The sequence below is a fragment of the Drosophila novamexicana genome, unplaced genomic scaffold, assembly GCF_003285875.2.
Source record: "Drosophila novamexicana strain 15010-1031.04,08,12 unplaced genomic scaffold, DnovRS2.1 tig00001453-arrow-arrow-pilon, whole genome shotgun sequence".
NCBI lineage: Eukaryota > Metazoa > Arthropoda > Insecta > Diptera > Drosophilidae > Drosophila > Drosophila novamexicana.
In genome coordinates this window covers 449,477-477,319 of record NW_020824860.1, presented here as the reverse complement: position 1 = coordinate 477,319, position 27,843 = coordinate 449,477, and the positions used below count along the sequence as shown (strand labels likewise).

Genomic DNA, 27,843 nt, shown 5'->3' with positions numbered 1-27,843 from the left:
ATCCGAATCCAAATCCGAATCGGAATCCAAATCCGAATCCAAATCCGAATCTAATTCGGAATACAAATCGAAATCCGAATCCAAATCCAAATCGCAATCGGAATCCAAATCGGAATCCGAATCCGAATCGTACTCCGAATCGGATTTGGGCTACGGATTATCTGACGATTTGCCAGCGAATCGATAGCATTGTCCGTTTAGTCTTAAGACTTGTTATATGCATCCATTTGCCTAGGTTTTAGAGAGGGCTTTTGACCAAAACACACACGCGTACATCAATCATTCAATCAATCATTCGCCAGCTCATGAATATCTATGAAAAATTTAGCACACATAACCTCACTTTCTCAGCTCTACACACAACAAACAAAATGTGACCATATTTGTTGCACGTTTAGAATTATGCTCCATCAAGCCTCCATTTTTTTTTTCTGTCAATCATACAAAGTGTGACCATGGAGGAGCATCTGCATCGTAGCTTCTTCTTCTTCTTCTTCAATCATTTGCTACAAAAAGTGAACATGGAGAATTCTTCTCAGTCGCCTTTCCAGCCAAGCTAGACAAAAATGTGACCATGGAGGAGATTTCGCTTTTAACTAAGCTCTTTTATCTTGCAATCCTAAAACTGACCATGGAGGACGCGAGTACTTCGTTCCTTCCACCACAGAAACTGGCGCTGCCTCGCCTTCGCCTTTGTCTTCTTCTGCCAGTGTGTTGCCCTCTCGCTCGCACTGGTGCAGTGCCGGCGAGCAGGCAACGCATTTCGCCGTCGATTATATGCCGTTAGCTTTTTTGTGTCATTTCGCCGCCTGGTCACACTTCTGCACATTTTAGTGAGCCCAGCTTTGTATCATATTTGTTATTTATATAATGCTTAAGATTGGTTTTTAAGTACAGCTATGTGTAATACGTGTTCAATATAATTCCGAATTCTTATTTTAAATATAAACGACAAAAGCCCAATCCACCCCCCTCCCCCCCCCCACACACACACAAGCACACGAATAACTATTACACTGCCAGAAATTACGTAATACGAAGTTGCAAAATTCTCGAAATGTTATTGTGTGAAAAGTATTAAGTCTCTATCTAACTATTTCTTTTTTTTTTTCCTAATCTTAGGCTTAATTTAATCCAGAAAAAAAAGAGAAGAAAAAAATCGAAGAAAAAAATGCATGTGTCTTTTAAGTTCCAAGCTGTTGCATATACAATACGTTAGAGCATTATTTTAAATATGTGTCGCATATATAAATATAATTTAAATATTAATCTAAATATATATATATATACATATATCTATATTATGTAGCTGTATATAAGTATTAGTTTTTGGCATTTAAGTTTTAGCAAGGTTCAAAGCGAGTTCAGTGCACTGCTCGCTAGTTGTACATAGCTTTCTTAATTTTAATAATTTTTTTTGTCCATTTCCACTTTAAAATAAATTAAACACTTTTTTTAAATACAGTTTTTATTTGGCATTTAATGGGGAAGATTGAAATCTAGCCTGACTGGCGCCATCTCTTGGCAGCTGTTTGAACTATGCTTCCAGAGCGCCTCCAATGAACAACTGGCGCCATCTTTTGGCAGCTGTTTGAACTATGCTTCAAGTGCGCCTCAATTGAACAACTGGCGCCATCTCTTGACAGCTATTTGAACTATGATTCAAGCATATGCTACAAGAAAATCCGACAGATGGCTAAGTTGCATCCGACGTCGAACATAGGTCAAATTTGCCTGACTGGCGCCAGCTTTGGCCAGCTTAACGCATCATCTCAAGACATGTTACAATGATGTCCAATAGATGGCTAAGTTACAGCCGATTTCATACATTATAGAAAATCAAGTTAAATATGTGTTTATATGAACAGTAAAATGCATATCTGCTTAAAATACGTCAGGACTTACGCATGCTACGACTATTTAAGTTAATGCTTGCAATTGCCGCGCCAGTGGCGAGTGGCGCCATCTATGTGGCAACGGGCGAAGCGTTATTCAAATTAACGGCTCGCGCATAAAAGTAGGCAATGCAAAAAATAACACAGCACATTTGACCGACTAGTCAAATGCCCTGCAAATTAAACTTAAGTTATTTTATTTTATTTTTTTTTTTGTTGTTTATTTTTGTAACATTTTTGTTTTTGAATTGCTTATTAACTTAGAATTCGCCATAAACTAAAATTGTTTTTCTTCACATTTTTTGTAGTTTTTGTTATATTAAATTAAACTAAATAAGAATACGCACACAAATTTAGTAAGTGTATTAATGGAAGCATAACTGTTGCAGCATTAACAAAATTCATACATTACAGTTAAATGTAATTTTTGTTGTTTTTTTTTGTTTTTTGTTTTTTTTTATTTTGATAGAAATTTTTTGTTACATTTTTGTCTTTTTCGTTGTTGTTTTTTTTGTACAAAGTAAATAAATGTATTTAAATATATGTAGGTGTGTGTGTGTGTGTGTGTGTGTAAAAATTAATGATAAATCAATAAAAACGAGAAATTATATATAAGAAAATGTAACTGGAAGAGAAAAACTTGTTTTACTTTGTTGTCAAAACAAAACGATATCGTTATCGTTATTGTTATCGATATTGTTATCGAAGCAATTGTTAGGTTAGGTTGAGGGAAGACATTGTTAAACGTTTTGCTTTCAAATGAATTTCGTAACGAAAAGAGGAAGAGCGCGTGTGTGTGCGTGTGTGTGTTTCTCAAGAACCAAAACTTGTGCTTAAATTAAATATAGAAATAATTTTGTTTACATATAAAAGTGTGTGTGTGTGTGTGTGTGTGTGTGTGTATATAGACTATAGTTTTAATGTATGCGTTAAGCAATTTATATAAGAGATAGAATGTAAACGTAACCTTTTTCATATTTAAATACATACCAAAAAAAAAAATATATAATAATAATAATAAAAATAATATATATATATATTTATATAAAAATAATAATAATAATGCAAATAATATAATAATAAATAATAAATATGCTGCTTGCACGTTGCTTTCTGCTTCTTCTTCTTATTTTTTTTTTTTAATTTTTATTTATTTGTGTAAAATTATTGTTTAAGGCACTTTGAGAATTTGATTTACACCCATTTTCAAGTTGTTTTTTTGTTAATGCTTCTTCTTCAAATTGACATAAATAGTTTTTTACAAAAAAAAAAAAAAGTAAATATATATATAAGAACAATAATAAATTAATTAGTGAAAATAATTAAATATTTGAATTAGTTTTGCGTTGCGTTTTTTTATAAATTAATTGAACAGTTTTTTTTTTTAGCTCATGTTATTCATGTATATATATATATATATATATAGACAGATATATAGCTATATAGTATTTGTATAGCTAGGTTTTAAAGGCAACTCGTGTAAAAAAATGTTTACAAAAATTCAATAATAATTTAATTAATTAATTGCTTTAAGTTAAGGCTTAAACCACTTCTTCCTCCTCTTCTTCTTCTTCTTTCTACTCATGCAAAAAAAGCGCTCTTAATTACATTTTAATTATTATTAATTAACACTGTGCTCAGTTTTCAATTCTGTTTGTTTTTTGTTTTTTTCAATTTTTTCGCTCATGTACAAAAAAAAAAAGTGTTGAAGAACAAGCGCAGTTAAAGACTAAACGCTCACTTTCCAACACTTGACAACACTGTTTGCCATCGATAAATGTGCGTGTTATCGCTTCACTTTAGTATGCATACACACATATATACACATATGTATGTGTGTATGTGCATGTGCATGTGTATTTGTTTATATATAAATATATTTTGTCTTAGCCTAGTTATTATTATTAATAATATTATTATTATTTAACTGCACCCAGAAGAAAATGTTGTGTGTATAATAAATTAAAAAATTATATAGTTGTGTATATACAAACATACATATATGTGTGTGTATGTGTGTGTGTCTGTGTGTGTGTCTGTGTGTGTGTGTGTGTTGGTTTCATAAATTATTAACAATAATTGTTTTTTATGCATATATGAAAAATAAATTATGTTTTTTTTCTCTTTCTTTCTTAATAAAAAAACAAAAAAAAAATGCAGCAAAAATTCAAATTAAACAAAAAAAATATTTAAAAAAAAATTCAAAAAATGTTTTCTTCTTCTTGTTGTTGTTGTTGTTGTTGTTTAGGCACAACAACATTGGAGGTATTTCATATTCAACTCGTTTCACACATGTTTCAAATTATTTATCGTTTATCGGTTATCGTTTATCGTGTGTATATAACTCAACTCTCAATATATACACATATATATATATATAGAAATACACACACATATATACATGTACATATATATATATATGTAGATGTGTACACAACATTTGTTTTATTACATAAAATTTAGCAATAAATTAAAAATTTCGTTTGTTTTTCTTTTTGTTTTTGCAGTGTTGGAAGACGCGCGCGCCTTGTGTCTATCGATAGGCGCTGACTTTTTCAAGTGTTACTAAACTAGGAATTTCTTGCATTATATAAATATTAAACAAAAGCGACAAGTGCAATATCGGGGCGAGGGGGCAGGGGGGGAGGGGTTGCATCGATATGCGTGCTATCGATAAATGCACCGCAATGCTTACAGCTTGTGTGTGTGCGTGTGGTCAGACGGGGGGTAAGGGGAGGGGTAAGGGAAGGGGAGGGGGGGGGGGCTATATCTATTGAGTGTACAGTCCGTAGATTATTGTTTTCTTCTTATTTGTCCAGTATTTAAATTAAAGACTAAAGATATAGTCGATATATATATATATATATATATATACATATACATACACACACATATATATATACACACATATATATACATATACATAAATAAGATCTTGCTTGAGTCAGTGAGTAAATGAGAGAGTGAGAGAGAGAGAGAGAGATAGAGAGTGTGTGTGTGTGTGTTTGTGTTTGTGAATAGCTGGCTGTAGAGAGAGGGGAAGGAATGGAGAGTGGAGAGTGGGGGCTGGCTGCTATTAACGGCGTGTGGTGAGTTTCGTATTCACCACAAAACGAAACGCCGGCCATTTACATGAAATTCTCGTGCGGAATGATCGGATATCGATTAATTGTCTGAGATTTTTGCATTAAAATTGTGGCGGCCGTCGATGAGCTCAAACGATTAAAAACTGGCAGCCGTGGCGCCTCCTCGTGCTGCTGTTGTTGCAACGGCGAGCTGATGCTCTTTTGCAGCAGCTGCTTGTTGTTGTTGTTGTTGTTGTTGTTGTTGTTGTTGCAATTCTCGTACTGCGCTGACGGCGGCGGCGGCGGCGTATGCACCGGCGATATGGGCGCATTTGGGCTATCCGGAGGCGTGGCCGGCGCCAAACCGCACGCCGATGACGTCGACGATGCCGACGATGCCGAACAGGAGCCGGATGCGGATGCGGATGCGGATGCGGACACGGAGGCGGTGGCATGCCCATTCACCGTACCGTTACAATTGTTGGGCATACTCAAATAGGCGGCCGCCTCATGGAATGAAAAATTTGTCAGCGAATTTGTCGGCGACAGCGAAAGGGAGCCGGTCGGCGATTCGCGATCCGATCCGGTGCTCATGCTCAGCGGCGGGCTTAGCGGCAAAAAGTATTGGCTGATGCTTGTGTTGTTGTTGTTGTTACTGTTGTTGTTGTTGTTGTTGCTGATCAGCTGCGCGGGCTTCTGGAACGTTTTGGCCGCCTGCTGTTGTTGTTGTTGTTGTTGTTGTTGCTGCTGCTGCGCACGCGCCTCGTCCGCATTGTGCACAAAGTGGCAGCGCGGTCCGTAGGGACAGAAGCCGACGCTGTGAAAGGTGCGACAATATTCGGTCTTGTACTTGGGATGACGCTGCAAGTTGCGCAACTCGTGATAGCCGTGGGCGAATTGACACTTTTCGCCGTATTTGCATTCGCCGGCCTCCTCATATGGGCGACACAATTCCGTCTTGTAGCTGTAGGGTTAACGCGAGAATGGGAGAGAGAGAGAGAGTAAACATAAGTTCGTTTGCACTTGACGAAAGCTGAACAGCAGCTGCAAGTCTACAAAGTTGCAATCTGCCTATCGGGCGTTCCAATTGAACCTGACGAAAGCTGCGAAGCAACTGTTAATTACCAATTGGCGTGTTGTTGTGCTCTAGAGTTGTTGCACAGACATGTTGCGTTTGGCAGTCGCATAAAGTTGGCTCGCCTATGGCTGAAGCTAGCTTTTTACTAGCTAAAACACTGTTTGTTATAATGTAGCTTTTTTCCAATCACAAACTTTATTTCGCCTAGAGCCGAGCCTGTTGCACAGGCATGTTGCGTTCGGCTGGCTGTCTGCAAACAGGAACTCGCCGCAAACCTGTCTCACGCTCAACTGTTGCGCAGGCGTATTGCGACAACAAATTCCAGACAGAGTTGCCACCAGTTGCTAAAACTTTAACTAACTTCCACTATTTTTATGTGTAGCAAAAATAACGCAAATAACTACCTCATTTTGTATACAAATTCAGAAAGGAAATTAAATAATATTGCTTTAAAAAAGATAAATGCACAATTTTGGTTAGATGGCAGCTCTGATTCTATAGTCCTTATACATAGCTACGCAACGAGCACGAACATCGCCACGCACTCCCGCACACGCAACATGTTCAATTGGAACTTGAACAGAAGAAGTTCTACTTACCGCGATGTGTTCATTGGCTGCTGCGGCGGCAGCGGCTCCGACTGCGTGCGCTCCAACTTGCGGTGCAGCGTTATGTTGCTCAGATTCTCAATGATGGTCACCAGCGATGCAACTTGCGGCTGCTGCTGCTGTTGCTGCTGCTGCTGCTGTTGTTGTTGCTGTTGTGTCAATTGGCTCAGCCGCTGAGCCGGCTGTGAGATGGTGCGCGTTAACGGTCCATGCAAGCGATGATGCTGCTGATGCAACAGCTGCTGCTGCTGCTGCTGCTGCTGAAGATGATCCTTATCGCTTAGGTGCTGCTCCATGCTGGCGTCCAGGATGTGATCCGGTTGCTGCTGCTGCTGCTGCTGCTGCTGCTGCTGCTGCTGCTGCATATCACTGACAACCTGTAACAAGACGCAGCAAAAAAACAAGCCAACAATTAATATCAGCCGAGCTTTCGCGCTGCGCGCCTTTTGCACTGATTGCCTGCCACTCGCTCTCTCGCTCTCTCGCTCTCTCTCTCTCTCATGCGCGACAAAATGTAGCGAATGTGCAAAGGAGACAGAGCAGCAGAGCAGCGACAGCGACGCACACACACACACACACACAGAGACGCGCTTAAATGGGCGAAACACACACACACACACATAATACTTTTACTTTTAACTTGACCTATAAGCAAAGAGTAAAGAGCACAAGCAAAAGGCGCTCGCTCAATTGCTGCTTGTCTAGCCAGCGACGTCGACGTCGACGTCGGCAGCGCAGTTAGCTTAAATTAATTTTGGGTTGACGCAGCGGCAGTTACTTGTAATGGTAATGATATTGCAAAAATAAAAATATAAATAGCAGAGCCAAATGTTATATGTATGCATATATGTAATTTTCCAGCCATTAACCAATATAACAGCAACAACAATAACAGCAACAACAACAGCTACAACAACAATAACAGCTACAACAATGGCAACATTAACAGCACGCACACGGACATGGCGGCTGCGACGGCGCCGCAAGCTCTCCACACACAGCTGCTTAATACGGCATTGCCCGTTCGCTCTCCACTCCACTTCACTACAAACCCCCCCCCCCCCCCTCCACTTCCCTTCACCCAGCCACTCTACTTCCACGCAGCAGACTTGGCGTGTGTCGTCATCAGTTTCGGTTTTTTTGTCTTTCTTCTTCTTCTTTCTGTCTTTCTTTCTTTCTGTATAGTTATTGCTATTGTTGTTGTTCATTTTCGTGCGATGCTGTAACATGTTATGCAACCACACACACATACACACACAGGCAAGCAAGCTAGCAGAGCGAAAGAGAGAGCGCAACAGCCAACTAACAGCAACAACAAACAACAGCGCCAATTACATATGTATAGAGCTCAAGTTCAAGCCAACAAACACACACACGCACACACACACACACATAACACGAACTCGAACACGAACACCAAACAACGCGCAGCAGCAAACGGACCAAAAGCAAAGCAAACGAAGACGCCGTCGCGGCCAAAATAAGAAAGAGCAGAAAGAAAAACAACAACAGCTTTTTGGGGCCCAGCAGCCGTCGTTAAGGTAAAAATAAAAATAAAATACAATAAAAACAACAACAACAACAAACCAAACTGGTTGCCACTTAACACGCACTTATATACACACACACACACACACACTAGCACTCACATACATTTGGTCGACAGACGCGTGCGCGGCCGGCGGGCCTGCGCCAAGCGTTGCCAGACTGTTGCCGTGAACTTTCGCAGTTCACGCTCATTCGTAATTGAATCTAAAAAGTTCTTGAGTGATTCATTTGACTATCTTTCGAGTGATTTCTTTGATTGCTTATCGACTACTACACTGATTCATTGAGTTTATTAATATTTGTTCATTATCGTTTTCATGGATCCTAAGTGAATTTATAAATAGGTTTTACAGCACAATACACTTGCCATTTATCGCACTCAGACACAATGTGACTTTCATTCAGCATTGAGTCGCTCATTCACTCGGTTTTACAGTTAAATTACAATTGAATGCTGCTCAATGCATGACAAGCAGCGGCTCAGCTGATGTTGGCAACAATCTGGCAACGCTGCACCAACAGCAACAAGTCTGCGCAACAAGTTAGCAAACTTTTACGACTGTTATGACCAACTTCGCGCTTACGGCATCATTTGCGGCCGCTTAAGCTTTGCTTGCATAAAGTACCACACACACACACACACACAAACAAACAGGCAATCGCTGGTGAGTGGGAGCGGGGCAGTGCGACGCTGCCGTCGCAACGCTCAAACGTGTTCAAAAACAACTTCAAGTTGGCCGCGCATTCATCTCTGCATGTGTGTGTGTGTGTGTGTGTGTACAAAAGACAAGATAAACAGGAGTACAGAGTGCAGCCCGCAATACCCGTATACCCTGTGCCCAATTCGGCAATCAGCGAACGCTTCGGCTCTGGCGCTTTATGCATGGTGCTGCAGAGGGGTTAGAGGGGGACGGTTGTGAGTAAGTGTGCGGCCGCCCCGGCGGGCATACAATGAAAACCAGACAAATAGATCAGAGCGCCGCTGTCGCAGCGACGTCGACTGAGGAGGCCGCAACTCTTGTTTTGTTGTTGTGGTTTTTTGCTTTTGCTTTTTGCGCTATATACGCATGTGCGCTTGTGTGCGTGTGTGTTATTATGGATAGGCAAGTCTACAAGTTTTCTGCCTGTGTGTGTGTGTGTGTGTGTGTGTGTGTGTGTGTGTGTGTGTGTGTGTGTGTGTGTGTGTGTGTGCGGTTTGCTGCTAGCCACATCTTTCATCTAGGTGAGAATTTCCCTTTCATTTGAAGATGAAAATAAGTTTACTTTTCTTTGCAGTCTGCGGGCTTCTAACTTGTGTGTGTGTGTGTGTGTGTGTGTGTGTGAGTGTTGCTGCTGTTGGCAACATTTGCTTTGTAGACATGTTGCGGTTGCAGTTGTTGCTTTCGAGCCGAGCTTTTATTGCCGCTTGGACCTTGCCTTGATTCTAGTTGGGGTTTTTTTTTTGCGCGCGCGGTCGCTGCGCTGCCTGCAGCGAGAGCTTGGCAAAGTTCCGGCTCAATTTGGCACATCAGCTCTCAATTTGACATTTTATGATTGTTTTTTTTTCTCTTCTTCTTTTGGTTTTTAATTTAGCATAACAAATGATTACAATGTGTAAGTGTGCGTGTGTGTGTGTGTGTATTTATGTAAATATGTATGAGCTGCTGTTAGGTAAGATTTTTTGTTGCTTGGCTTGGCTTTGGCTTGGCTGCTGCCTTTGCTGTTGTTGTTGTTGTCTCGTAAACACGTTCGCACACAGACACACAAACGTACCTACCTACCTGCCTAACTATGCGTGTGTGTGTGTGTGTGTGTGTGTGTGATGCTGAAGACTGCCTGGCTGACTAACTGGTTTATAAGCCCAACAACAACTGCGACGTCGACGACGACGCAATATCCATAACCTCGATGAGCTAACACCAATACAGACGCAGCAGCGCGAGAGAGCGCGCGCGCGCGGAGAGTACGTGTTAGAGCGAGCAAGCAACAGAGCCGCGCTTTATTCTGCGCACACACACACACACAGATCAAAGCTTTGAAACAGGTAGAAGGCGGCCCGACGCGGAGGGGAGGGCGCGGGTGTCTACACATGTATGTACAAATATGCGAATTGAAAATGAATACATAGTTATTATAGGTGTTATTTATAATGCTATCTTAAAACCAAAAACAACAACAACAACAACAATAACCTGCACGAACAGGTAACAAAGCTGAAAGGGAATGGTGTTGCCATAGAAGGGGGATTGGGGGGGAGGGAATACATTGGCGCTTAAATCGTTTTACCTCACGTAAATACATACATACACACATATGCATATGGCATATAGTTAGTTAGACTGGAAGGGGGAATAACATTAGCAATTAGTTACGAGCAGCTATCAAAACTGGAAGTCCAACTGGAAAGCAACAGCAGCAGCAAGATATACAACAACAACAAAAAAACATCGATAAACGCATAGCTGCAGGCAAACAATAATCGATATGATTTATTAATCGATTCATTTCGATAACTTTCAATTCAGCTTATCGTTTGAAAGTTGCACGATTCACGATTGAAACTAATCGATAATCGATATGCAACACAACAAAATCGATCAACAAACTTAACGGCACAACGCAACGTGATCTATAAAGACAAACAACAACAATACGATCTTGTCCATTAAAAATATATTAAACGATAATCAATTGATGGCAATTGCTGACAATTGCGCCAAGCAATCGATAGGCCATGTGCAGCAATCGCGACAAACAATCGATAAACTTATCGACGCACATTGCCATGAAAAACTTATTCAAATTATTCCAATCAGACCTCCTGCTGCCCTTTTGCGCACACTCTCTGCGCCCCCGCGCCCCAAAAGCCTGTTCAAAAACTTTGACAACTCTACACACAACACATGCAAACTTACATACACACACACATACATACATACGTACGTACATGCATGCTTACTCCTTTACTGCCAGCTTCCATCCAGCCCCAGCCCTTCCCCCCCCCCCCCCCCCCCTTATCACGACATGTACACGTCGATCGTTTTTAATTGTCGCAAGGCAAATTTGACTTGGTAATTAACACATGGGGCGCCCAGTCAGACGACTACACGACGTCAACGTCGACAGCGACGCAGACAGCAGCAGCACACCCCCCCCCCCCTCCCCCCTTCCCCCCCTTCCCACAACAACAGTTCTAGCTCTCAGCTACCCCTTGCATCAATATGGCAAGCTTTAACCCTAAACAGAACAACAAGAAAAGCAGCTGGTCCGCAATTGGAAGGGGGTTGGAAATGAGGAATGGCATGGAATATGGAATATAGAATGGAACTGAGCTGGGGGGGTGGGTGAGGTATGGGCACGTTGCTCAATCAATCGACAGTCGGTCGCTAGGTCCAATCAGAAACGCTGCCAGCCACTTGTTGTTGTTGTTGTTGTTGTTGTTGTTGTTGTTGTTGTTGTTGTTGGTTACTGTTTCTAAGTCGTCTCCGGCTGCTGTCATCCAGTTGGCGAGTAATCAATGCACTCACACACACACACACAGAGGCAGAGCCAGAAACTCGCAAGTTAAATAAAACTCAACTCAGTGATAAAGCACACAATGCGACGTGATGTTTACAAATGTACGTGTGCATGCATTTCTGCATGTGTGTGTGCGTGTGTGTGTGTGTGTGCGCGGGTGCAGCAGAACAGGATCGGTAAAGTGTAGAGAATAAAGCAATGCATATGCATATGCATATACCATGCACACATAACGCAGCAGGCGTGCGAGAGACAGACAGAGAGAGAGAGAGAGAGAGAGAGCGCGCAAGCTTTTTGGCTAACTGTAAGTATGGCAAGTATTTATTTCGCAATATACATGCATATGTATGTGCTTACATACATATGTTCGTAGATATGTGCGACTCAATGACGTCTCCAAACTTTGTCGTTAAGTTTCGTCAAACGAAAAACCCAAGCAAAAAACCAGCCAAGCAACAACAACAACAGCAGCAACAATTGCCAAGTTATTATTTACATAATGTTGCCAAAGGCTGCAACGCAACACAACATAACGCAACAAGTAACAAGCACAGCAAGGGCTATGTAAGGCAGGGGGGAGGGGGGAGTGTATAGGTAGGGCGACCAACTTGGCCCATCCATCGATTGAGGTCTAGGTCGATTTGAGCATTTCACATTTTCGTGTCGTTTTCATTGTGCGTCCGTTGTTAATATTTGGTAAGCGCACATATACACACACACACACACACACACACACACACACACACACACACACACGCTGTCAGACACATGAGCAAAAGCAAAAGCGGTTGGGCGCATGCGTGCAAGCGAGAGGGCAAATGTTAAGCAATGACGCGAAGACGCTTCGACGCATGCGCCGCTGCTGGCGCTGCGTCGTGCCAGTTTCGTTTCATTGCCAATCGTTGACGTTGACGTTGACGTCGACGTCGACGCAGCCGTTGACTTGGCTTCCTCTTTCCAAGTCGTTGTTCGAACCGGCTTGAACACACAACACAACACACACATACACACATGAAACACACGAAATACACAATACATAACAACAACACACGAACACATAATAAAATACAATAAAAGAAAACTTCACAAACATTAAGCAGCAGCAGCAGCAGCAGCAACAACAACAACAACAACAACAACAACTTGGCCTTGCTAAATTCGGAGCACAAAAACCATTAAAAAAAAAAAAACAAACAGCAAGAAACAAGAAAAAAAACTAAAAGAGAAACAAAAACAAAAAGCAAATCCGCCACAAAGTCGGAGTCGAAGGGTTTTCAAATATAAAAAACAAAAACACATATACTATATACGTTTCGTTAATGCCATTGTTGTTGTTGTTGTTGTTGTTGTTGCCAGTCAAGCTCATTCTGCTTCTTCTTCTTCGTCTCATGCTGCTGCTGCGCTGCTTGCAGCGCTGTCGCAATGCAGGGCGCTGCGTTTGCGCAGTTTTCGCATTCTGCCAATTGGGCTTGCCCTCCACACACACACACACACACACACAAACAGTGTTGTAATTGTCAAAAGCGAAAAACCAAAGACAATTAAAAACTGGAGGCTAACCAAGCATGGATACCGTTAAACAACAAAAAAAAAACTCTCCCGCTCCCGCTCCGTCTCCCTCTACCTATCTGACTCTACACACAAACAGTTACATAGAAATGTTATGCAATCGCGCGATTGCAGTTTCCGAGTTGAAGTTACAACTTATAATCGAAATTGCAAATTGCGTGAGTGAGCGGAGTGGAACTGAAACTGGAAAGCAAGGAAGCAAATAAAAAGGGCACGCAAAACGAGGCCAGATTCAAAATGGAAGTCTGTGTATGCATGTGTGTGTGTGTGCGACTGCATGGCAAAGTTATGGAGAAATGTCAATTACATTTGCACATTAATAGCTGTGTGCGTCTGTCTGCGTCTGCGTGTGCGTGTGCGTGCGTATGTATTTATGTATGTGGGTTAGTTGCATTCGAAATGGGATGCAAATTCTCAAACTGTATCAATCACATCTCGCATGGAAAAGCATTTTTGATATGCGTAACTAGCAGTACAGTGCATATTCAATACGATGAACAACATTGATTTAGATAAATCATTTCAGGGCCAGGCACATAACAAATTTAGTTTAATGTTGAACTGAAGAAAATAAGAATTGTAAATTGTCAACTACTTTAAACGTTCGTGTGCATTTGTTTCCGTTCTAAATAAGTGCTTTATCTTTATTTAGAAATATCTGTAACTTAAGACATAAAACTTTTTCTTCCAGACAATCATCTCTCTTTAATCGCTTGTTCTACAAAGTGCGACACCCCCCCCCCCCCCCTCCCACTCACAGATGATAAAGTGACATATCGTGTCTCTCTGCTTTCGGTAATGTGAACATGCACACACATACATACATGCATACATTTATTGCCAAACTGATAAGATAAATATACATACATACATATGTTGTATATTCTACAAGTGATCTACATATCTTTATGACACACACACACACACACACACACACACACACACACACACGCAAACAGAGTTTCATAAATTTATAAGGTACAGTGAATGCTCTGCCAACGGTCAGCTACCTCGATGAGAAATGGAATACTTGATCGGCAAATAGAAATCTTAAATAATATGTAAGCAATATCTTTAAAAATGTCTACAACTTTATTTGCCTTCATGTGTTTTTGTCCGCTCAAGAGAGTAAGCACTGTCTGTGACAGATTTTGTTCATTTATCGTTAAGCCTAATTTATGCTTCATTTAAGAAACGATTTATTTCTCTTGCCTAGTTGGCCTCAGCTGGCAACCCTGCACCCTCTCGCCTTCGTCCATCACTTTCGAACGTTGTTCGAAGCTGTTGCCCATTGGCTATCAGCCTCAAGCCTTATCTGCGTGTAAGAGATGGAGCTAGAGAGGGGGCGGGGGGTTGCTTACATATTTTGTTTGTGCTTTCAGCGTGGGTACATACATATGTATTTGTGTGTACATACATCACTTGCTACATTCTCATATGTATGTGTGTGTGTGTGTGTGTTTCAGCACAACAAATTTACGACATCAGCATTATCGACGCGCCATCGAATTTCGAATTCGACTTCGAAAGTCATCGATAGTCGCCCAGCCAAGTTGTACTCTCCTTGCAGAAGGGTATTCACATAACTGTTCTTGTTGTACTTTTACTGCAATTCGAGCCTGAACGCTCGCTCTCCCTGCCAATGCTTATTCGCTCTCTCTTTGCTTACATTTGTTTGCCTGTTGCAGCTTTATTCTAGTTTTGCGTGTGCTCTCTTTATACTTATTGCAAGCTGCTCTTAAGCCTAATTCAAAAGCTAAGCTTATTGCACACGTGCTCTTGCTGTTAATGCTCTCACTCTCTCCCTCTCTCTCTATTTCTCTCTCTGCCTGCTGTAGCAACCTTTTTGTTCTACTCCTGTCATGTGTGCGCCAGACGAAGCCACTTGCTATTGTTATTGTTGCTGTTGTTGCTGTTGTTTTCTGTTGCTCTATATCAGAGTTCTTAGCGCTTATCAGCAAACAGCAACAACAACAAGCAGCAACACTTTTGACTTGCTGTGTCTCTGTGTGTGTGTGTGTGCGCGGGGCACATGGCAGCTCAGGGCACACACATACACACACACACACACACATGCACTGAATGCACTCGAAACTCATTTCGGCTGTCTCGTTGGCTACTTGTGCTTCATGTGACGAACATAAATATCCATAAAATAAAAAACAACAACAACAACAAAATATGCATTACAAGAAAACAATAAAGAAGCACAACAACAAAACATGTGCACATGTTGCTGCTGTTGTTGCTGTTGTTGTTGTTGTTGTCACAGCTCTAACAATGCCCGCTGCTCTTGCTGCCTTCCTCTCTCCAGCACTCACTCTCCCTCGCCCACTCCCTCTCTCTCTCTCTTTCGCTCTGCCGCTAGGCCGCACTATCTATCTTTATCTGCCTATCTGCCAACGCCGAGACCCCTTGCTGACACTTTTTTGTTTAACACACGCACACACACACACACACAGGCGCATATGGACAAAAACAAACACACATAAGTGTGTACATACGTGTGTGTGTATGTGTGTGTGATTTAATTCGATAAGAATACTTATTATTGGGTTAGTTAGTTCATATAATAATAATCTTTTTTTTTCTGTATTTTTTTTTCGCTTGCGATAAGCAAAACTGAAAACTGAACAGTGAGTGAACAGAAGAAGAAGAAGCAGCAGCAACAGCAGCGGCAGCGGCAGCAGCAGCAGAACGAAAAGGGCAGGCAAAGAAGCAACGAGATCAACACATACACATGCATACACACATATGCATGTGTATGTGTTTGTGTAAATACACGTAAAGAGAAGCAAACGAAACTTAATCAACAGCAGCAAAAGGACGATAAAACTTGGGAGATAGAGAAAACAAATTACATTCAAATAAATATGTATGTATGTATCAAAATGGTTCAGGTCGTCGCGCAGGAGAAGAGTGGAGAGGGGAGCGGGAGGGGGTGTGCTGGAGAGATTTATTTCAATCGTTGATTATCGAATTCATTTGTCTTCTTCAAATTGGAATTCTCCAGAAACTGGAATGTTCCCAATAAGTTTTCCATAGGCATTTTCTTATGATTGAGTTTATGCTAAATACTTAAGTCGAGGCGATGGAGATATACCCTGTAATTATAATTTTCTTATATACCTTTTGCCCATTGAAAACTGATCAAGAAAATGTCTCCAAATTCATTTACACACACATTAGTACGACTTCAATATACCCGTTTCAGTTCATTTTAATGGGTATAAAGAGCACATTTCAACAAATTATAAGGATCAGTAAAAAATAACTGAGCGGATTTTTCTAAAACTCACTCAAGTGAGTTTTTTTCTTCTGTCATTTAGTACGGTAAAAACAAAGTTTCGGTTACCGTTTCGAATGAAAGTCTTTAAAGCAGAATTCATTCGATTGCAATAAATACATACGGTAATTTATACACACACATACACATGCATACACAACATGCATACATATGCACGTGCGTATGTATGTACATATGTATGTACATTCAGGAATCATTGGATTGCATTCAATTGAACACTTGACAATATGCGTTAGGGGGCTGCTGTCGTGGGGGGTTGGGGCACGGGTAGGCGGGGTAAAAGCAGCGTCATTAATGCACTATCAGCAGCTGCCTGCACACACACACACACAGACACACACACGTAAGCGAGTGACCGTTTTTCAGTTGTTTGTATTTTCATGCTCATTTTGAGCGCTGCTTCTGACCCAACCCCTCACCCCTCACCGTTCGTCCAACTATACACAGCAGCTCCTGTGCCTGTTGCCCGTCGCCTGCGCCAATACATATGTACATACACACATGCACACATATACATTCTGTGTATGTATGTTCATGCACATCTATATATCGGCAATTTGATAACCCGCAACCAAAATCAAAAACAAAACAAAACTCAAAGGCAAACAACAAGAACTAAGCAAAAGGCAACATAATAAAATTAACAACAACAACAACAACAGCAACAAAAGTGCTAAACAGGCTATGCAGGCAAAACATGAAAAATAAGGGAAGGGTAGCGCAGAGCAGGGCAGGGCAGGGCAGGGCAGCGGTCGAAGCAAACACAGGCAAGTTTGAAGTCGGGGCCAACATGTTGAGAATATGTTGAACACGTGGTCGATCGTAGACCGAACGCGGTTTGCGGGGGGGTGAAACAACACAACAAAAATAACAAGAGAAAAAAAACGGCTACGGCTGCGGGTCTTGAGTTTGAATCGTTCGTGAGCGGCAAACAAAATCAACGGCGAAATGTCTGGAGCCCAGTTACAATAGAAGCATGTGAGGGGTAGATGAGGGCAGGGGGGTGGGGGGTAGGTTGTCGCACACGGGGGTTGCTTGTTTAGAACGCAACAATAGAGAGTGCGTCTCTCCCAAATTGATCTTTGCGCTCCGGCTCTACACAGAGAGCGCGCGCGCGCTCTCTCGCTCTCACACAATGTTGCTGCTGTTCGTCCTGTAAAACCAGTTGAAAGAGAGCAGACGACGATGGCGACGGCTGCCCGCACAAAAGCAAAACAGACGACGACAACAGCTACAACAACAACAACAACAACAACAACAACAGCAGGCAGCAAGTAATCAAAAAGCGACAGTGAATGTGAATGGAAATCTACTAAACAAACGGCGACCGCAGAGACGATGTCGCTGCCGCTGTCGCCGTCGACGTCGCTGCGCAAAGAGACGGCAACTTCATTATATAATAGATTCGATTCGAATTCGATTGCGATTGGATTTTTTCGTTATTGTTGTTGGTTTCTTCTTCTTCATTTTGTTGTTGTTTTTTTTTTTCATATATTTTTTGGATTAGCAAGCGAATCGAATGACGAGCAAAAGAAAAAGGAAAATAAAGAAGAAGAAAAAAAGTGATGTTGCAAGCAAAATAAAATAATAAATAATCAAAAATTTGTTGCCTGCGTTTTGGGTTTTTTTCTCTTAGACCTCTCCCCCCCCCCCCCCCCCCCCCCCCCCCCAAACTGCTGGCTATGGCCCGCATTCAACAGAAAGAAAAAAAAACAAAATAATAATAATAATAATCATAATAAATACTCGCATTTTGTAATAATAATCATAATAATTGCAGCGGAAAAAAAACCCTCAAAAACGATAAAAAAAAAAAAATAATAATAATAAATGAAAACAGAAAATTGGGGTTACGAATCAGGTCGCATTTTAAAACACGGCACAACCTCATATATGTATGTATGTATATACTCACATACATATATGCACACACACACACACACACACACACACACACACACACACATATATATATATATATATATATATATATATATATATATATATATATATATATATATATATATAAATATATATATATATATACTCGCGGACGGACACTCCTATTAGGCGGACATTTCCTTTGAAAACATTTGCCAAATCTTATTTTAAATAGACGCGACAACCCTATAAATATGTACAGTAAGTGCACACTCCAGCGGACATCCCTGTTAAGCGGACACAACCATTTCCCCTCTATCAGGCGCACACTCCTCTTGAGCGGACAACGGATTGATTGATGGACTGATTGATTGATTGATTAACTGACTGACCGATTGATAGACTGACTGATTGATTGACTGATTGATAGATTGACTGACCGATTGACTGATTGATTGATTGATTGACTGACCGATTGATTGATTCACTGCTTGATTGACTGGACAATTGATTGATTGACCGATTGACTGATCGATTGATTGATTGACTGATCGATTGATGGATTGACGGCTTAATTGACTGACTGATTGATTGACTTACTGATTGATTGACTGCTTAATAGACTGACTAACCGAATCATTGATTGATTGACTGACTGATTGATTGATTGACGTGGAGCCCTAACCATAAAAGCTAGGAAATTGAATTTTTCGCAATAGGCGAAAATGGAAGAAAAACCCGATCGGAAAATGCGTGAAAAATGTCGAATGAAATTTGAAATTGTTTGTTGGTTCAATCGATCAGCTTCAAGCTGACTTTCAAATATTTTTGTCTCTATTGACAAATGGAAAATATCGTCATTGGCAATATCTTAGGAATTTTTACAATCATGTTGGGAGATCATTTCTGAATCACCCAGAATAACGGTTTAAATAAACAAACTCAAATCCAACTGAATCAATAAGAGAGCACAAAATTTATATAAGCTAAACGATTATTTGTTCAATAATTGTTTCAAGCTCTGTTTGTTTTTTTTTTGGGGGTTTGTAAAACGATTTGATCAATGACATATTCGAGCCACATTTATATACATATAGACGTATTGCTCTGCAAAGTTGAGATAAGGTCGAGGTTAGGAGGTTAAGTTCGAAGATTTCTTCAAGTACGTTAAGTTCAATTTGAGTTTAAGTCAGTTTAACAAGTTTTTGGTTTAGTTCATTTTGAGGTTAGATTGAACCTAAGACTAGATTAATGAGAATGAAATGTATTTTCTATATAGAAAACGACAGTTTTCAGTTTCATTCAAGAAACGATCAACATTTGTCGCTCAAAATAAGAGCTAAGGCGAACCAGTTGAGTTTTAAATTGAGGTTAGGTTAGGTTAGTTTGAGGTTAAGTTGAACGTAAGACCAACTCAAGCAAGGCTTCACATCAGCACTTTACACAATTTAACATTTTATATATTTGATTTACATATTCATTTATTTTTCAATGCTATTGCGTTCAGCCGTAGATTAATTTAAATGTATTGCCAAAGTAATCAATCTGTAGTTAACCTCTAGCTCTCCATTTCAGCAGGGCGATAACGGTGTCTGACACACATATGTACGCACGCACACACACACAGACACACACGTACATTTGCCTGAATGATACAGTAAACAGTTGTTTATGCGAAATAGCCGTACTTAAGCGCTTGACCCCCACAAAGTATTTGCAAGCTAATGACATTTAAGCTAAAGATTCGATCAATTTTCATAGTTGTTGTTTGCGTCTCTCTCTCTCTCTCTCTCGCGGTCGTCATCTCTGTCAGTGCCTGTCCCTGAAGGCGCCCAACGAGCCGCGGCGACCCCACCGCAAGAAATAACAGACAAACGCACACATACGCATGCGTGCATACATGCAAAGCTAGACATTGTTATATGCATACATCCACATATACATATACATTTATGTATGTACTTTGGCACTCAATTGAGCGGCCATTAGCAAGGCAACAACAACAACAACAACAGCAACAAATATGATCATGAAGCGCATATGAAGACAATTTTTAAGATTACAACAACAAGAACAACAACAACAGCGCCAGGCAATGACAATAGAATATAAAGTGGATGGCAGGCAGGAGAGCAGCAGAGCAGGAGAGCAGGCCAGCTCCTCGCTCAATAAGCGCGACATGAGAGCGGCCGCGTATGTCCGAGCGAGAGGGCAAGTGGAGCTCATACATAGCTATTGTTGTTGTTGTTGCTGTTGTTGCTGCTGCTGCTGGTGTGGGAGATAGCGAACGATGAGCGACGACATCGCACGAGTGCACACACTCGACGCCTGACGGACAGACGCAGAGACGTTCACAGTATTGATACACACACACACACACGCGCACACACGTACTCACAACAGCAGTAGCTCATACATATGTATTTATTTATTTCGCTCAGCTCGTTTGCCTGTTCGTTTATTATTATTTTTGTTTTTTTTTTTTTTTTTTTTTTACAACTCGAACAACGATAATAATAATAATAAGCAACAGCAGCAAACGTCAGTAGCTGGCACGCAAATAATTTATTTATAATTTGTATATCTGTTAACTTGCATTCAAATACACACACACACACACATACACATACACGTATGTATATGTGTGAGCAGGCACAAAGCTTGCACATTCGGCAGCTTGCATATGGCGGCAACTTTGGCAACATGTTGCTGTGCATGCAATCTGTTGTGCGTGTGTGTGTGTGTGTGTGTGTGTGTGTGTGTGTGTGTGTGTGTGTGGGTGAGACCAACTCCAGCACACAACACACACACACACAGATGTTGGACTGAGGCCTGGACCTGCATATTAATCGAACTGTTTTCAATCGCAGCGCATAAAATAAATTGACGTTCCAGGCTGAATTTGCCCTTCTCTTCCTCTTATTCTGCTGCGCTGCTGTTGTTGCTTCTTCTGCTTAGGTAGGTAGTCGCCACTCTACAGCAATGGCGACCGATGTCGGGACATGCACACACACGCACACACACACGCATACACATAAATACATATTTAGTTTTATTCCCGCATGTATGTATGTATGTATGTGTAAGCATGCATATGTTTGTATGTATATGTGCATGCATGTCTACAATGCAGCGGCCGCGACGGCGTTTGTTATCGCCTTGGCAGGAAATGGAATTATATTCGTAAAAAGTGGTCGCTGCCTGGACGGACTAACTGACTGTCCCGTTCCATTCCATTTCGTTGCGTCCCAGCTTGCCCCTTGGCCTTGCAGTCAATGTATGTATGTACATATGTATGTATGTACATATGTACATGTGTCTAAATAAGTGTGGGTCTGTGTGAAGCTGAAACGTAATATGATTACGAAGCGCTGAGGATTTGATATAACAAACTAAGCATTTTGCTTTTGGGCGCAAGCAGCAGCAGCAGCAGCAACAGCAACAACAAATTAACCAGCCAAGCAGGCAAGCAACAACAACCATAAAGAGAGCTGTGCATATAAATTTCATAATAAAAGTAACGAAACAACAACAGCAACAACAACAACAACAACAACAACAGTAACAGCTACTACGAGACAACGACGACGAAATCAAAAGTTATGCGAAAAAGTGAATTTCAGTTGAGCAGCAGCTTCATCCACCTGACAACAACAACAAAAAGTGAACGCATTTTGCGCACAAGCACACACACAGACACACAACATGCAAAGCAGTAGAAGCAGCTGAGCAGTAAAAATGCTCAAATGAGTCGAGTATGCCCGACTAGTAGATGACCTGTAGCTGACAAGCGACTTAAAAACGTACTTTAGTTTTTGTAATACAGAAAAAACAAACAAAAAGCAAATCAATCCAGACTATATATACACATATATATATATATATATATATATGTATGTATAGGTTTATGCTTTGCCTATTACATGCATAACATGCATTTGCGCCACTTCAATATACCCTTTAACACAATTATGCTGCATAAAAACTTGAGCAAACGTGTTTGCTGCTGCTCAAGTGCATATCTTAACGGACAAACTTGTCGCCTGGGCGACAGAAGCAGCGACCGCAAGAAAAATAAAAGCACAACAAGCGCTAGCAGCAGCAGCGACGGCGGCGGCGGCAGCGCTGGCTGATCGCTTGTTGCAGCAGTTTCAGTTTCAGTTAGGTATGCATGCATATATGTATGTGTGTGTGTGTGTGTGTGTGTGTGTGTGTGTGTGTGCTGCGCCCTTTCGCTTTCGGCAGCAATTTTGTTGCTATTGCCTTTGCCTACTGCTGCTGCTGCCGTTGCAGTTGTCGAAGAAGAAAAAAAAAACTGCTGCGTAATGCCAGGCGATTGCGATTATGAAAAAAAAAACCAAATAAATTTCCACTGGAATTGCAATAATAATCGCTGGCAATCGCCGCGAGCAGCGCTCAATAATCGATAACACAACAAATACTTGCGTGCAGAGCCAAAGTTCAGGCAATCAAAAAGAAAACACACGAAAAACAGAAAACAAAACAAGAAAAAGAAGCAAAAAAATAAAAAAAAAAAACAAAAGCTTTGCAACTTTTATCGGACATCAACCTGTGACAAATGTCTCCGTACGGCTCTGTATGTGTGTGTGTGTTGGTGTGTGCGTGTGTGTGTGTGTGTGTGTTGGTAAGTTGTTTATTGTTGCTGCTCGTTGTATATAGTTGGGTTCTACTTGACCCGTCCGTCCGGCATTGCACTCGTGTTTTTATTTGATTTTGTTCCTCTTTTTTTTTTTTTTTGGATTTCTGTACGCAACAAAAAAAAAAAACGCTACTTTGGCGCAACTTTGCACGTAACCGCAATCGAGAGTCGCGGCAAATAACTTTAAACTTGAAGCTCTTGTTGGCGTTAGTTTTTTTTGTTTTTTGTTTTTGTTTTCAGCTCAGCCTCTCCGCATTGAAAGCAAAAGGCAAAAATCAACTAAACGAAAATCCAAACCCGGAACTTACGAACCTAATCGAATTTGTTGTCGATCAGCGGCCCGCAGCAACAATAATAACAACAGCTGCCGCTGCCGCTGCTGACGCCGACGTCGACGTCGACTTCGCAGCAGACACTTAAATACATACAATGATCATGAGCTTTTGTTGTTAACGATGCTGCCTGATGACGACAATACAAACTGTTTTACAGTTACAGGACTGGAAGACTGGAAGATTGCCACCTGCTCACTTATCACGACGTAGGTGGCTGCTGCTGCTGCGCTGCCGCCTTATCGGTTAGTTTTTTTTTTTCCTTCTATTGTTTCTTTTTGTTTTTCATATTTATTTGATGTGGCCTGTAAAATTTATGAATGTTTACCAGCCAAAATAATTATGAATCAACGCATAATAAAAATATTAAAAAAAAAAAAAAAACAAATAAAAGTGTAACGAAACGGAAATAATATACACACATACATGCATACATATATGTATGCATTTGTGTGCATGCAGACGAGAAACAAAAAAAAACACTCCAATTGAGCAAAATTCAGTTGAGTGTAGATCCTGAGCACATTGTGGAGACTTACCGATTGGAATATGTCATCGCATTCGAAATAGTGTGTATTGCCAACGATATTTGCAGTTCCAGTTGATTTTTGTACAATTGTCGCCGACATTTTTGTTGCCGTTGTTTACTGTTGTTCTGCGCCGTGCTGCACTCTCTCTCTCTCCCGGTCTACACTTCGCTGCTTCTTCTTAGCGCGGGCTCTCGTATTTCACTGGACAGCGCAAAAACAAATTCTTTATCTTTGCTTCTATTTCGTCGACTTCTTCTTCTTCTTGCTCTTGTTGTTGTTATTATTTTTGATGGACGTTTGATGTTGTTGTTGTTGTTATTAATTTTTAATTCGTATTTTTTTTTGCTGACTGTTGGTTGAAAATTTAATTGCGTTGAATTTTGGATGTTTTGTTAAGAATTTTGTTTGGGTTTGGGTATTTGCACTAGTTGCACGATTCTTGTTGCTGTTGTTGTTATGACTTCTTGACAATTTTGATATTTGCTAGTTAAATTGTTGTTGTTCGTTTTTGTTGTTGTTGGTATTGTTATTGCGTTGCGCGTGTTGCATTTCAATCAACAGGCTGGAAGGAGAGACGAAACAAAACAAGTACGATAGCGTTAGAAAAAATTCTACACTCCGAAGTGTGTGTGTGTGTGTGTGTGTGTGCGACTCGAGGGGCAGGCAGCAAAATCACACACAGCTACACGTGCGCTGCGTGAATGTGTGTGATCGTGCGTGTGTATGTGTATGTTTTTACAAACGTACTCGAATTTGAGCCGCGGCTCTCCAAAAAAAAAAAAAAAGGATTTTCACGCACATGTGTTAAGCGTTAAACAAGAGCAAAGGCGAGCAAGAGAGACTTGAATGTTCGACGCATTTACTTTGTCCCTTCTTATATATATATACATGTTTTATTTTTTTTTAGTTCCAAAACAGCCGATTGCTGTTTTTGTTTGCTTTGCTTTTATCGTCTTCGTTTTCGTTCTCGCAGCAGCAGCAGCAGCAAGAGATAAGCTTGTCGACGTCGTCGTCATCGTCGTTGCCCGATCGTGTTCTTTACACACACACACATACATACATACGCACACACACACACGCCACGCAAGTGTGTTTGCGGGTGTATGTGTGCTAGTGGTGGTCGTATTTCAGCTCAAATCACATGCTGTTGCTGCATTTGCGCGCGTGTGTGTGTGTGTGTTTGTGTAATTTTGTAGCTGCGCAAGCAGAACAAGCGCAGGCAGACTTTGTTATTGCCGTCGATTTTATTTCAATTTTTATGCATGTCCTCTTCGGCTTGTTTTTTTTTACACACACACACACACACTTTGGATGGAGAGCTGCGGAATTTGAGTTAAGCCTTACCGATTCGAATCGTTCCTCGTGTGCTTGTATTTGTGCGCGCTTATTTGAAAAAAGTTGCGTTTGGCGAGGTTTCACAAACATTTAACGCTTCAAAATTCCCGCGCTTGTGCCAAGTAAAAAACACGCGCACTCTTCACACATGCACACACACACATACATCAATTCAATGTTTTATTGCAGTGGCAAGACCAACAAAAACAAAAACAAAACGGAAAAAAAAAATATTATAAAAATTATAAGGCAATTTGCAACCGAAATTGCATAGCTAGATGTATGCTATGTGTGTTTACTGTTTTTTATTTTTAATAATTTTTTTTATTTTCAAATATTAAAAAAATTTCAATAACAAACTCGTTGCCGCCTACTTTGATCGAGCAAAATTTTAAAATTATCAAAAAAAATACGTATATATATATATATATACATAGGATTGATGATCACAACACAATCGCACACTTGTGGCTTACTTTGCTGCTGATCCCGTTGCCGAGTGCACACAAATTAACTAAAATACGAGTGTTGCAAATATCCTGGCACGTTTCGCACCTTTTGTTTTTGTGCAGCAAACAAAAAACACGTCCGCTCTCAATAATGAATGTTACAAATATGAACTGTTATCCCACTGTAGTGGTGATAGACCATCGATGGCAGCATCAACATTATCGATAATTTCAGCGATCCTATGCGGTACTATCGAATCGCGCGCTGTTATGCTCAATGTACACTGTTGAGACTGCTGTTAAACTCAAATTGGTCATGCAATTAACAGTTATCTGTTGGGCTGATCATCTGATCAACATTTTTAATATATTAATATGTTACTGTCGAACTGATTTTAAATTTAAGTGCTAAGTAATTTGTTTATTTAGCTTTTATAAATGGGAAAACGCATATGCCCAAGCGGTGCACTGACCGTTAACTGCTAACATTTAATTACTCAAAATGGCACTGTTAGACCATCAAATTAAATAAAATAACAGCGCGCGATTTGAAAAAGATATTTTTATTCTTCAACTAACCTTGCTCAATTGCACTAACAACCTGTCGTGTTGGCATTGATGAACTGCACAAATAATTGCGGCACCTGCTCCAGTGGCGCCGGCGTCGTCTGGCTGGCCCGGCAGGTGCTTGTGATAAACTTCTGCCTCAAGCGATTCAGCTGCATGGGATTCATGGATGTGGCTACCTTGACCTTTGTCGTGCTGCCCTTGATGCGCAGCTGTCCGTAGGCGCCAATTTTGACAGCGCCCAGTATCTCCTTAATGATGTCCTGCATGATAACGTCCAGCTCAAAGAGGTAATTCGTAGCACCCAAAGGCGGCTGCAAGAGAACAAAAACGTGAGACAAATCGAAACAAATTTCGTCTTTGGGGCACATGTACTCACGTTCTGTGTGCTCTGGTTGGGCGGCAAGGGTTGCGTCTCAAACAGCGACTTATAGATGCCCTCCAAATCGATGCTGTCCTCGGGCAGTGCCACATACAAGGGACTGTCCCAGCGGCTATTACTGTGCGGCTCCTCGTAGCGCATGCATAACGCATCGAAAATCTCGCGGGTGTAGGGCACATTTGAGTTGTTTAGCGGCTGTTCGCTGGATGCCGCTGGATCCAATCGATCCGGCTCGTTGCGCTGCATATTGAATGCCCAGGCCTGCTCCTGCGGTATACAGGTGAACACCGTGCACTGGGTGGTCCGCGCCGCCTTTGTCATGCAGAAGAGCTCGTAGCGAAAACCTGCAAAAGTTGATTTATGATTGAATAGTTTTAAGGCGATATTAAGACTTTGGCCTACCCTTGATATAGTTGCCCGCATCGAGTATGATCACATCCTGCTTGTTCAGTTGCCTGGACGCCTCCGACTTGAGATCGCTGCGCACAACCTTCTCCTTTTGCGAGTCGCCAAAGAAGGCGTTCTTCTCGAACAGCGCCTTGGGCACGGCCACATTTTCGCTAATTAGATGCACCTTTTTGCCCCTAGCCACAAAGTATTCCTGTAGTTGATGGGCTCGCGTTGATTTGCCGCTCGCCGGCAGGCCAGAAATAACAATAATTGGCATTATTAACGGATTATTCGTATTGCATTTTATTTTGCACAAGTGCTCGAGCGTGTTCTGGCCAGTGTTGTGTAATGCTCACACGATGAATACTCAGTTAACATCGCTAGGGCGCGTTTATTATTTGATTAAATATCGATATTTTTATACTACTCTTATTTTGTTTTGTATTTAACGTGTTTTTGTTTGCAACAGAATCTAATTGTTACCCATGAATTGGGTATTATATAAATCGACATTAAATTGTATATTAATAAAATTTCGCATAGATGGGATTTTCACTGCAGAAAGAAACAATGAGTCAAAAATTGAGTTTTTGTATACGAAAAATGTTTGGATATGCAAGGTATCTATACTAAACTTGACACTTGACTGAAAAGCAAAGTAAATACCACTATTAAATATATCTAAAATTAGGTATTTTATCTACATTAGCCCGAAGAACCTTTTTCTTAGTTGTGCGTGGTAACACTTT

The 27,843-nt window shown here is 40.9% G+C and overlaps 2 protein-coding genes across 2 annotated transcripts; both read right to left on the bottom strand.

Moving 5' to 3' along the window:
• Positions 1-4,800: 4,800 nt before the first annotated feature.
• On the bottom strand, positions 4,801-24,281 carry LOC115767794 (protein TIS11). The gene is made up of 3 exons (XM_030712125.1): positions 23,981-24,281; positions 6,638-7,023; positions 4,801-5,924 (listed from the first exon to the last, which is right to left on the bottom strand). Exons 1-3 carry the CDS (start codon positions 24,068-24,070, stop codon positions 5,024-5,026), a joined length of 1,377 nt encoding a protein of 458 aa, XP_030567985.1. The 5' UTR covers positions 24,071-24,281; the 3' UTR covers positions 4,801-5,023.
• LOC115767795 (protein KTI12 homolog) lies at positions 24,277-27,429 on the bottom strand. Its single transcript, XM_030712126.1, has 4 exons — positions 27,107-27,429; positions 26,702-27,048; positions 26,335-26,636; positions 24,277-24,533 (listed from the first exon to the last, which is right to left on the bottom strand). Exons 1-3 carry the CDS (start codon positions 27,369-27,371, stop codon positions 26,349-26,351), a joined length of 900 nt encoding a protein of 299 aa, XP_030567986.1. The 5' UTR covers positions 27,372-27,429; the 3' UTR covers positions 24,277-24,533; positions 26,335-26,348.
• Between the last annotated feature and the right edge of the window lie 414 nt (positions 27,430-27,843).